The 12265-nt window shown below is 46.1% G+C and overlaps 1 protein-coding gene across 1 annotated transcript in view; it reads right to left on the bottom strand.

The window, feature by feature from the left end:
* Positions 1-12265, bottom strand: part of LRIG1 (leucine rich repeats and immunoglobulin like domains 1) — a 124511-nt gene that overhangs the window by 24868 nt on the left and 87378 nt on the right. The window contains exons 4-7 of the mRNA XM_074198783.1: positions 8222-8359; positions 5243-5386; positions 3229-3372; positions 2225-2368 (exon numbers count right to left, since the gene is read on the bottom strand). Coding sequence (XP_074054884.1) covers positions 2225-2368; positions 3229-3372; positions 5243-5386; positions 8222-8359 — 570 coding nt within the window. The remainder of the gene's footprint in view (positions 1-2224; positions 2369-3228; positions 3373-5242; positions 5387-8221; positions 8360-12265) is intronic.

The raw sequence follows: 12265 nt of genomic DNA, 5'->3' as shown, positions 1-12265 counted from the left end.
AAAAGCACCACGGGGGCAGCTTCCTGGTCTCTCAAGCCGCGCATGCAGCTTGGGGGCATTTTCATCCCTTCTTCCCAGCACTGCCACCACCAATCAATACATACAAATGAACTCACGTCTGCACATAGGCTGCATATGTGCACTCACACACATACCTATACATATAGAGGTAGATACACGGGAAGCAAGCTGGCACTATTGGAAAGACATGAGAGTAAACAGAAAGGATTAACCTAAATGTATCCAGGCCACGTAACCACTGGGGAGATGAGGGGAATCAGGACTTAGGATTTTTGCGTTAGGTAATGATGCACATGATGAAATATAGTCTAACCAGAAACAGGCACACACAAAGATGCCCCCTCCACCCACCCCAGCCCAGCCCAAGAGTGAAGAAGCAAGAGTCATGTCGGTGATCCTTCAGGTCAAGCAAATAAGTGGAGGTCTCCTTCCTTGAGGTGTGTAGTGCTGATAAGAAAACTGAAAGTTTGAAAAAAGCCTTTGATTTGGCTCCCAGGGAGAGCTGCAAACCAAACTGTCAAGATGAAGTCTGGAGAGAGCTCCAGGGGCCCTGGGGAGCCGAAAGGAAAGGTGGAGAGATGGTCGCCCCAAGGGTGGAGCCCCAGAGAATGAGCAGGAGAAGCTGGCCAAGATTGGGGAGTGACTCGCTCTCACCGCTCCCTCCTTCACAACAGAGGAGAACCAAGTCCAAAGGGAATGAAAAAGAGTGGAACCATGACTAATGAAGAGGAGGAGGATGTGGAGAGCCAGAGGCTGTGTGGGGCCCTAGGAGGGTCCCCCCTCCACCTACTGTCTCTACAGGCTGGCTCCCTGGAGGGCGAGTGCCCTGGGGGCAGGGATTCTGATTTGGCCTTTCCTTAGATTCCTGGCCCTCGAAGTATAATGCCTCTTGCATCAGCAGGCACTCAAAAAAAGCTTATTTCTGTTGCCGTGTCATCTCCCCCATTAGAACGTAAACTCCAGGTGGACAGGAAACAGTCCGTCTTGGAGCCCCCAGCATTCAACACATTGCTGGGATGACTGATTTCCCCCAAATGATCCCCATTATAATCCTCTCAGTGGATTCGAATTCTGGGCCCTGGATTCCAATAGAGAATCATCTTATGATTTCATTTCTGTGTGTCCCATGGGCCTCACCTAATGGTGGCAAGGACATGGCAGGTGTCTTTTAAAGTAGTCAAGACCCACCTTCAGTGCTGTCTTTGGGTAGCTCTTTGGAGAAACTGCTGAGCCTCAGTTTCCTCATCTGTAAAATGGAGTGGCTGGGCTAAAGGTCCCTTTCTGTGATAGTAATATTCTCAGCCAAGCCCCAGAAACACAACTCTTAGAAATTAACAGAGCCTCCATCTTAAAATAACTGAAATTCAAAGTTACATTCTTCTCGGGAGAAAAAGTAACCCATCAGTCGAGTAGATGCCACCAGAGGAGGTGAGGTGGGTGGGTGTTTATGATACAGGTTTCTAGTGACTGTGTGCTCACACAGCTCGGGCAGCCAAAGAGATGTCCAGTGGGACGGGCTTCATTCAGGGACGGGCAGTGGTCGCGCTGTTCCCCAGGACCACGGGAGAAGGTGCTTGCTGAGAGCTAACATTGACATCACATTTGACAGAAGTCATCCGTCATTCAGTAGGCGCCAGAGCCCCATGAGATGCATCCCACGGGGATGAATCCTATTCCTGTTTTGCATACCTGCCTGCCTCTTAAATCAGGGGTAAGCACGCATCTTCTAAGGGAGGGGGCTTGAACCTTTGCTCTCAAATTTTGACTTTAAAACTCATATACAAACAGAACACCACTGGAGATGGAGCAGACGGCATTCCTAATTATATTCCAATCTCCACTCAAGTACTTTACCCCAGGAGCCCAGGTTCCCTCCTTGAATCCTTCCTTGGGAACCAAATCAAGCCTCCCAATACAGCCGGGCATTCCCTCGCCATTAGACGCAGCAGAGTGAGTGAATGAGGCCCCAGGCCCAGGGGGCTGGTTCCCTAAAACCTAGATGAAGTCACTGTCTCCCCCAAGATGAGGGGGAGTCCCAAACCCTCGGGGAACCTTTCTGCAGTCAAGGCACAAGCACAGAGAAGGATCTGCTCCCTCATCTCAGACAGGACCCCTCTCCCCCGCCACCAGACTCTGGATTATCTGAGCAAGTCACTAACAGAGTCCACACCCCGATCCAACAACAGCCGGCAGCAGCACTTACAGCTCGTGTAACTTCTGGCAGAAGCTCCAGCCGTCCCGGTTAATCCGAGATATTGAGTTGTTGCTCAGGTGAAGCTGGTGCAGCGCAGCGAGGCCATAGAGCGAGCCGCTGTTCACTTCTGTGAGGCTGTTGTACTCCAGATGCCTACGGGCACATACAAGGGCAGAAGCCATCAGAGAACCAACGTGCCAGAGACATGATCCTTCTGGTTAAATGGAGAACTCGGGAATCCCCTTTATCCTGAGTCAGGGCTGGGGGAACCACTGGCCAAAACCACCACAAGGAATGAGCTCATGCAACTGTTAGCACTTTGAGGGCAGGGGCTGTCTTTCACCTCTTTCTGTATCCCCACATGGAAGGGTCTTAAATAAATGCTTATAATCAAAGTAAGTGAGATTTATTTATGTATTTATTTATGTATTTATTTATTTACTTATTGAGACTTTTGTTTTTCATTTAGTGTATTTCTTTCCTGGTTACTTAAAAAAAATAACTAATGAGCTTTCCAGTTGTAAACATCTGGCTCACATGATGAAAGTGAGACATCTGCAATGACTAGAGTCATCATTAACATAGATGTATGACATAAATAAATCTCTTGAACAAACTCTGCATTGAAGGCCCACCTGCAGACCAAAGCAAAGCTCTAAAATCCTAAAATCACATCTGGCCAGAGGGTGTGAGAAAGGCCAGGGAAAGGATGTGAGGAAGGAAGAAACTGTTCTTTGGGTTCTCCCTACAGGGGGCAAAACATGAGCAGAGATGGAGGTGGGAGAGCTTGGGAGAGGAGCCCCCCACACACTGAGTTCTTAGAAATAACCAATGGACAAAAAATCACATTTTGACCAAGGCTCCTTTAACCCAAAGTTTTGAGTCAAAATGATGGCCTATAAGTGAAGACCCAACTCAACCAAGAGAAAGGGGTCTGCAAGGGTCACTGAAGGCCTTTCCCTATTTGGGGTCCCTCCTGATGACAGGGAGCACAGCTCCCCCCTACTACTTACAAGACCTGCATCTTGGACAGACCCCAGAATGCCCCATCCGTCAGCTTGCTAATGTTGTTACGTTGCAGCTTCAACACATCCAAATTATCGAGCCCTTGGAACGTCAGCCCCTCGATCAGGCGGATTCGATTCCGGTTCAGCTCCCTGGTGGGGGAAACCAAGAAAATTCATGAGGAGCCTCTTTGCAGTTCCCATGGCAAGGTGGGAGGGGGTCATCTCTGAGACACGCAAGGAGACAGGGAAAACAAATCCCACCGGATGCCAAGGAATGGCATATCAATGCACGCCCATGGCCAGGGAGATGGACCTGCCCTCAGACTAGCATCTGAGGGGATGACACAGAAGATGAACCATTAGTGATGAACAAAGCAATAATGCAGAGATGCTCTCCCTCGATAAGACCTTGATCAACCATTTCCCCTAGGCCCCTGAATGAGCTTGGCTCTCACGTTTCATCTGCTCGATTTCAGAGGCGCCATTTATGCCAATGAATGAAGAGGGGGTTCCGACTGTGGTCAGAAGGCTTTCCTCCAAGGATGCTCTAATTCAGCAGGATGAACTCTACCCTGATGTTTCTGTTCAAGACGCCAGAGTTTAGGAGGAATGAGACTGGATGGGTCCTAGAGCAAGAAGCTACCTTGCCTCCTGACCTTGCCACCCACTCAGATGAAGAGAAGGGAGTCCAAATCCCCACTCCCAGCTCCCCTTTTACATGAAAAAAAATATGTTTAGAGAAGCTTCTGAAAGACAGACAAAATACTAATAAAACCAAAAAAAGATGAAAAAAATAAGGAAAAACAGAAAAGCACCATCTCACATGTGGAATCATAGACTCAAGCTTCGGACAAGGCCCAAGCAATTTCTTAGTCTGAATCCCTGGAAGGCCACAGGTCTTTTCTCTAGGTCACAAGTTCCTCATCCATTAAACAGAAAGGTGTAGAACAGAATGACATCTACGATTCCTTTCAGCTTTTAGAGCCTATAATCCACAATCTTGTTGGTCCGCTTTTTAAAAAAAAATTTTTTAAAAACTAAAAGAGAATTAACTTTGGTCCAATTAACTTTGGTCTTAGTTCAGATGAAGAGTTAAAAGACAAACCTTGTTGAATCCCAAATCATCCTTGAGGGGGGATTTCTATATGGCTGAATATACATGTATACACATACACACAGACCTGAGTTCTCTAAGTATAGACCTGAAAATCAAATGAAATAATGTATGAAAAGCCCTTTGAAAACTTTAAAGTGTTTTTCATATAAACAGGCTTCTTGTACCCAGTATACATACTGTCTCACACAAGGCTGGTGGTCAATAAACCCAACTTAAAAAAAAGTTATTTTCTTTCAACAGTCACATGGAAGATTAAATGCTTTCAAAATAAAATAAACCTCCTGCGATTGTCATGGTTCTATCCCCTTCAACCTGGGTCATGTTTTTCTAGGAATTATTCTAGCCAAACTGGGTAAAACAGATGATCAAAACCCAGCCATCCTAAGAGTCTCGTGGCTGGAATGTTTCCCCAGACATTGCCGCTCATTGTGGCCGTCTCCCCTCGTTACATTTTACAGCTCTTTAAAAGGGAACTGTGTGGCCCAGCCGACAGTAAAAGGAAAGAAGGAGAGAACTGTTCCCACCACCAGCCTCACCCTCACCCCTCGGCCCCCAACCTTGCAAAGAAAACCCAATGGGAACCAAGCTGCCCCAGCCAGAGCCGACTGAGCACCTCAAGTTGTCGGTCCAGGTTTCATTCCAGAAAATGCCCATGAGAATGACCCGTGGCACACACAATTTGATCTTTCTCTAGTCGATCTCGGGCCGCCAACACGTCCTAGACCAAACTCCTAATTTGTTTTTATTGGGTGTCACCACAGGCCTGTTAATAAGAGTTTACACGAAGCCTGAAAGATGCCCAGGGAGAGAGGAAGGTCTGCTCGGGAGGGGAGGGTCCTGGAGGAAATCTGGGCTCTGTAAAAGCTGGGCTACCCTTAATGAAAGCATGCAGTTCCTACTCACAGTTGTGTCAGCCTCGGCAGCTTGAATGCTTTGACAGGAAGCTGGGTGATCCTGTTTTTGCTCAGACGGAGGGTGAGCAGGGACCGTGAGAGGTTATCGAATGCTCCCGGCTCCAGAGTACTGATGCGGTTGCTCCCCAAGTGCCTGTAATAATTCATAGCAGAAAACTGAGGGGTGGGCCCAGATCCCCACTGGGTGACCCACCAGACCCTCCCAAAGTAAGGCAAAGAAAAGAGAAAGAGATCCATAGGAAATCCTCTGACATTCAAGGCCCCCATACCCTGTCTTCCCACCATCTTCCAATCCCTTAACCCTCCATCTTCGAGCCAGCAGCACCACCTCCTTGACCCTCCCCTCTCCCAACTTCAGGCATTTTCACCGGCTGCTCCCCAAACCTGGCCCACCTCCCTCCTCACCTCCATCTCCTGGCTTCCTTCTAACCCCAGCTAAAACATCCCCTCCTAGCCTATCCAGCCCTCATTAATCCTAGCACCTTCCCTCCGTTAAGTATATCCAACTGACCCTGAGCCCTTTCCACATTGTTCCCCCCTCAGGCCAGGGGCTCCCAGAGATCAAGGGCATCTAGTACTTCCCCCAGAGTCTGTACCCAACGGCATCAATGTCCTAAGCTGACTCAATTGGTTATTGCAGGTGTGAATGGGGCTTTCTGAAGTGGTCTATGACTGTTCACACAGCTCTCCTGCAGAGAGAGCCCTAGAGGTTCTAGCAGCAGAACTTTCCAAAGCATTTGGTGACATCAGAAAAGGCTTTGCCTTGAGATAGGGGCTGTTGTTATCCCTCTAGTGAGGTAACTTATGACCAGAACAACTGCAGAAGCCAAACTCACCAAGGTTCCCCCAAAGTCACAGCTTCAGGAGGCACCATTCCCTCTAACCTAAGGAGGTTAAGGTAGAAGGCAGATAGGAGGGAGCTGACAGAAGGCCCATTCCCAAGAGAGCACCCAAAACAGCACCAGAATTCTGAACCAGTGGGTTCCATCAGGAATCCAGTACCTGGGAAAAACCATCTTCTCCAAGAAAGAAGGGACTTCATTAAACATTCTAATAGTAATGTGGGGTTGGAAGTTTTTGAAACTGAATCTAACTTCCAAACACAATGGGGAAGCATCCTTTCTAAAAGGAAATTATCTTAAGGGAATCTTTCTGAAAAGTTAAAAGAACAAGAAGCAGCCCCTTTTCAGAAGCCAGAAAACCCCATTCACGGAGTGTATAAATTACAGGAACTGGGATTACTTCTAGCGCTCCCAAGTATATTGGCAAGGTAGTTTTTGAGCCAGAGGAGCCAGTCCAGGGTCTCACCAACTGTTTTTCTTCATCCCAAAGGCTGAGTTTCTGGTCAAAAGGAAGAGGAGAGAGGCTGACAGAGGGGGTCACCGGGAGGATGGGGTGGAAAAAACCCAACTCTCTTCCAGGATATGAGAGTCAGAAGATGGCACTCAGGGACTCCTTGCAAATTCGGCTGGACTATTTGTTCCCAACACTTCAGATTAAATAGGGCAGGCTGATAAAAATGAGCTGGCTGCTCTAGACCAGAATAGAAAGGCCTTCTCCAATGCCAACACCCAACTCTCCATATATAATAATAACATCCTCATCGTCACCATCATGATAAAAGTAATGATGCCGAGAACAAGAGCAGTAATTAACACCAATAACAGTACTTTAGATGGTCTCTCATTAAATCCTCAAAACTTCCCCTGTGAGTTTGTAGAAAGGGGAACATGGTCTGTAATCCCCACCCCATGTGGCCTTCAGCCAGAACAAAAATCTGCCTCGTCAAGTTTCCAAGGGTCCAGGGCTAAAACCCAGCCATAGACTCTGAGTGCAGGAACAGGATAGGGTCCCTAAGCTTCTCTTGGGAAGCTGAGCATCCTGGAAGAGCAGGGGAATGAAGCACTTTCCAGCTCAAGGCAAGAGGCTACACAGAGTTGACTCTAATGACCACAGGTTATTAGATATCTTGGGGAGAGTGGGAATGGGTAGGATGGGAACCCCAAGGCCTTTTCTTAACCCTTTGTCTCCCAGTGGTGAGAGCCTTCCCCCAAATTCCCTGGTTTTTATTTTATACAGATTGAGCACATATGTTGTCTCTCCCAACAGAACGTGAGCCTCGTGAAGACAGGGGATGTCTACTATCTTTGTATCTCCAGGGCAAGGATTCCTGGAGGCACTTAGTATTTTGAAACTTAATAAAATCCAGAAATTTCTTTTTGACTAATAAATTTTCTCTCTTCTCCTCCACCCAACATTTTGGTGAAAATAAGCTGGGAAATAGACCCTGCTGGGTAAAATCTGGAGTCAAAGATTTTGATTTGATGTATAGGAAAAGCAACTTGTGAAAGTGCCCCAAAGTGCAACGGGCTCCCTAAGGAAGCCTAGAGGTGACCACTCGTCATCAGCCATCTTGTGGAAAACAGTCGTGTTCCTGGTGAGCTAGACTGCCTGGCACTCAAACCCCTTCCATTCTGGCCCTTAAACGACTTTATCCCACTTAGCCAGTCTTACACCCAGATCTAACCGACCCTCCTGAATGTTGGCTGAAATTCCCTCTCTCCTCCATAATGGCCAAAGATATCTGAGTGCTGAATTGGACAAAGAGCCCCCACCCTCCCCACCACCATCACCATCTGACCGAAAACACTCAGGATGGATGACCCAATATTGAGTGGAACCGACAGGCAACAAGCAAAACATGTTATTTAGGCAGCAGACTTCTCCACAGAATTTTCCTTGCCAATATGTTTCTTACCCAATCTATTCCAACAACTTTCCTGCTAAGAACTGGTCCCCATTTTCCCTGAGGTTGAAGGAACTCTTCCTGGATCATTCAGTGATGCCCCAAAAGAGGGGAGTTGAGACCAAGGCTACAAAAACTGAGGGGTAATACAATCCAAGGAGAACATCTTGCTCCCCATAGTCCATAGTGCAGTAAGACATCATTTGGTCAGAGGAGACTTACAGTTCTTTTATGTGCAGTCCATGAGGAAAAGATGTGCTTCGTACTTCAGTGATGTTGTTGGAACTCAGGTCCAGGGTTTGCAAGGAAACGTAAGGTTTCAGCTGGCTCGCTTCCACGCTGCGGATCTTATTGTGCTGCCTGAGAGAGAGAGAGAAAGAGAACAAAGTTTGGTTTTCAAAATGAATTTGTGAATCCAGTATTTTCCCCACATCACTGTTCTGCAAGCAGATCCTGCCTTGGGATTTTCAGAGAAAATATAATTACTCTAATAAGCCATTCACTTACACATCCCCTTATTTGTTTCTTCATCATCATCATCATCATGTTAACCAAGTTTGGGTTGAATTTTCCAAATATTCAGTAAACCAGGTCACAGGATATCAAGTTAGATAACATGGAGAATTTTGATTAATGTGTACAAAGTATAAAGGAGGCTAAGATTTGGAGCTATTTTATCATTATATATTGCATAAGGCACTCCTCTCTGGGTCTGTTTCTTCATGAGTAAAAAGAGAATTAGAAGAGATGCCCACAAAAGCCTCTGTTGGTTCTAAATCTCTGATCCTCCATCTCAGTCTCTGTCTCTCTCTGTCTCTGTCTCTCTCTCTGTCTCGCTGTCTCTCTGTCTCTCTCTCTGTCTCTCTCTGTCTCTCTCTCTCTCTCTCTCTCTCTCTCTCTCTCTCTCACACACACACACAAACACACACACACAGCTAAAAGCTATGGTGTTACCACTCAGTGTTAACATTGTGCCCTGCCTCAGCTATATCTAGAACATGGTTTCTGATACAGGGATTATAATCTATTTGTACTGTATCACAATTCAATTCATTGTGCAAATCACAGAGAAGAGACAGAGCCTCGATGAAAAGATCCTCCTACCAATTCACAGGGGATGTGTAGAGATAATAGAGATAGATTTCTCTCCCTCCAAGGCAGAGATGATACCACAAGCACTAAGGGGAGGGGTGTGAAGTACAGGACTTTGGAGTCGACTCACAGGGTCAAAGATCTGAGGCTAGAAGAGACCCACAGAGAGTTCTTCTAGTTCAGTGGCATCACCTCAAACCCTATGGGAGACTCTTCTGTACATAAGGATCCCTGTGGGCCACATAGTGACTTAGTTTTCATAGGTAAAATTATTCATTTGTATTTTTATTGATTTTGTTAAATTGTTATTTCCCAGTTACATCTTAAGCTGGTTCAGAGGGCCTGGGATCCAGTCCTAGAGAAGGGGAGTACCCATCTAAGACCACACAGATGTTAAGTGACAAAGCAAAGATTTGAAGCCATATCATTTAGTTTCAGTTCCTAACCCTTTCCAAATTTTAACAGATAGTTTCTATCTGTGCAATGGGACTGTGTCAAGAAAATAGCACATTTTGATGGAGGGAGAGGATCACAAAGAGACTGACTATCCACTTGCATGGTAATAATTTCCAAGGAACTTCTAGGCAGTTGTGGGTCATGAAGAGGCCGTATCAGGAATACTTCTGTTTCAAACTCTATGAATTTATTAATTACTTTTTGTGCAGACCTGAAATCAGGAAGACTCACCCTCCTGAGTTCTGGCCTCAAGCATTTACTAGCGGTGACCCTGGGCAAATCACTTAACCCTTACCTCAGGTTCTTCATTTATCCAATGAGGTGGAGAAGGAAATGATAAACCAATCCAAGAAAACCCCAAATGGAGTCACAAGTGTGTGGTGGGGTAAATGACTGAACAACTACCATTGCGAGGAAAAGGTTTGGTTTTTTTTTTTTAAATCTATGGCAATGGGGGTTACACAAAACAGGGAATCTAGACACTATAGAACAAAACATACTACTGAGTGTAAGCAAGTGTCCAAATCCTACAAATGGAAAACAGAAGTTCAGGACAGTTGGGACTAAACTGGTTAGAATACCTGAGGGACGGGAGGGGAGGGCTAGATGGAGAAGGTAAGCTTCCAAATGGGGCTGGGGAGGAAAGGAAGACGGAGGGGTTTATAGCACATTTAAGAAAGGATGACAACTCAGACAAAGGCAGAAATACTAAAGATAAAAGAGAAGAAGAGGCTAGAAGAGATATGTGCTGAGAAATAAATTAAAAAGGGCCAAGGGAGGTCAGATGCTGGAGGGCCTCCATGCCCCCATGAGATGTGGGTCTACCAGGATGGCATTGCAAAGCCTTCTTGAGGACCATTCATTCAAATGGTTTGCTCACAAATAGCAGCACAAAGAGACCCAAGAAACTTTCAATGAGAAACAAAGTAGTAGACTGCTGGGCAGATCATCTATGACGTAGCAATGGACGATGAGACTTCAGAACTGATCCCACCGAGCATTTATTAAGCAAACCATGGGCCAGGTGCTGGGGACCCACAGAGACCAGGAAAGTCATGGTAAAAAATGAAGAGAGGAACTCAGGATCACAAACTCCAAAGTATCTGAAGTAGGATTAGAACTTGGGACTTCTCATGACTCCAAAACCAGCACTGTGTCAATGAGCTATCTTTATGGAAGTGTCCTAGAAAAGCCTGGAGTTGACCTGCAGGATGGACTGGGGTGGATGGGCCAGAGACTGGACAAGACAAGAGCCACAGTCACTATGACAAGAGGCAGTCCTAACCCAGGGGAATTATGGAGAGAATCAACTCATGAAATTAAATCCATCAATTCAATAACCATTTATAAAGTCCCTACTATGCTCCAGGCACTGCTGTATTTCCATGTGTAAAGTCCCTACTATGTTCTAGACATCACCATATTTTATTTGAATTTACACCTTGAAATTACGTGACTTAAATGACATTTTTATGAGTCTCTCTCTAAGCTCTGAGGACAGTAATTACAGGTCTTCGACTTCTGCAGGTGGTTCTACCTTTACAGAGACAGGTCTCAACTTACTGATGAAAAAGATAACCAGAGGCCAGGGGCCAGGAAAGGCTGTTGGTGTCCCTAGGACTTCACAGAGAGCAGTCTTATTAACACACTGAAGTGAATCAACAGTCCACCCAAGACAAAAGCCAAGAGGAGAATTTGGGACCAGTGCTAACCATGTGATCACTTTTTCCCCATTAAAAAGTAACTCAAAATGGTCTCACTTGTTTTCACTTCTTTGACTCCAACTTCCAAGGCCGCAGAAAGTGTTTGCCCCTCTAAGAGCTTGTTTTCCCACAAAAGATTTGTTTGCTTCTTTAATCCCTTTTTCTGGCAAGCTCTCGGGGTTCCTAACCACCAAGCACTGGCTGGGGAGAAGAAAAACATGCTCCAGGAGGCCGGGAGTGAGCCCGCTCCCTGGGTCTGCAGGCTGGGGCCCCCAGGGCCCCTGGTTCTCAAGGGCCAGTTGTGGACACTTGAGAATCTGCTGAATAATGAAAGCAGCTGGGGGGGTCCCCAAGCTGCTCAATGGTAGTTTCTGAGTAAACAGCATCCAAGGCCCTGGCCAATCAAAGCATTCTTGATCGCAGAACAAGGAACCCAGGCCGCCTCTTACAAAGTGGCATTTCTTTTAAACAAACACTTGAACAAATCAGATCCAACGGGTATAAACAAGTTACTTCTTTCCCAGAAGTTCTGCGTCTTCTCTTCCTCACCCCTTGTTTTTTTCACAAGTCTCCCAGGACTGAGAGCTCAAAACTCACAGAAGAAAAGGGTGCTCTTTGTACCTGGGGAAAATGAGCCCTGGAGAGAAAGGCCCTGTTTCCCCCATCTTCTTCCTATTTATTTTAAAGCAATGCCCTTTGACCCAAGGGAGGCTAGAGTTAGAAAAGCATCTCTAGTCCTTTCTAAGAAACTCTAAGCTAGGGGTTGATAAGCTCCGTCTTATGGACCCTCTTCTTAGAATACCTTGAAGTGGAAAAAATAAAAGCAATTGGAATGGAAACTATTTATCGTGAAATAAAGTTATCCTAATGCCCAAGAAGCACATAACTCTTATCCCAGCTACAACCTCGGAGGCAGAGATGGCTCTCACTCGGTCTCTCCTATCCACTTCAGCTCGGAGGACAGACGTGCTCTAATCTCCCCCGTTCAAAAACAAAGCAAAGAAAGATCACCTTC

The sequence above is a fragment of the Macrotis lagotis genome, chromosome 8, assembly GCF_037893015.1.
Source record: "Macrotis lagotis isolate mMagLag1 chromosome 8, bilby.v1.9.chrom.fasta, whole genome shotgun sequence".
Lineage (NCBI taxonomy): Eukaryota > Metazoa > Chordata > Mammalia > Peramelemorphia > Peramelidae > Macrotis > Macrotis lagotis.
The sequence above is the reverse complement of the archived record's forward strand: the minus strand, read 5'-3'. Positions and strand labels throughout refer to the sequence as shown.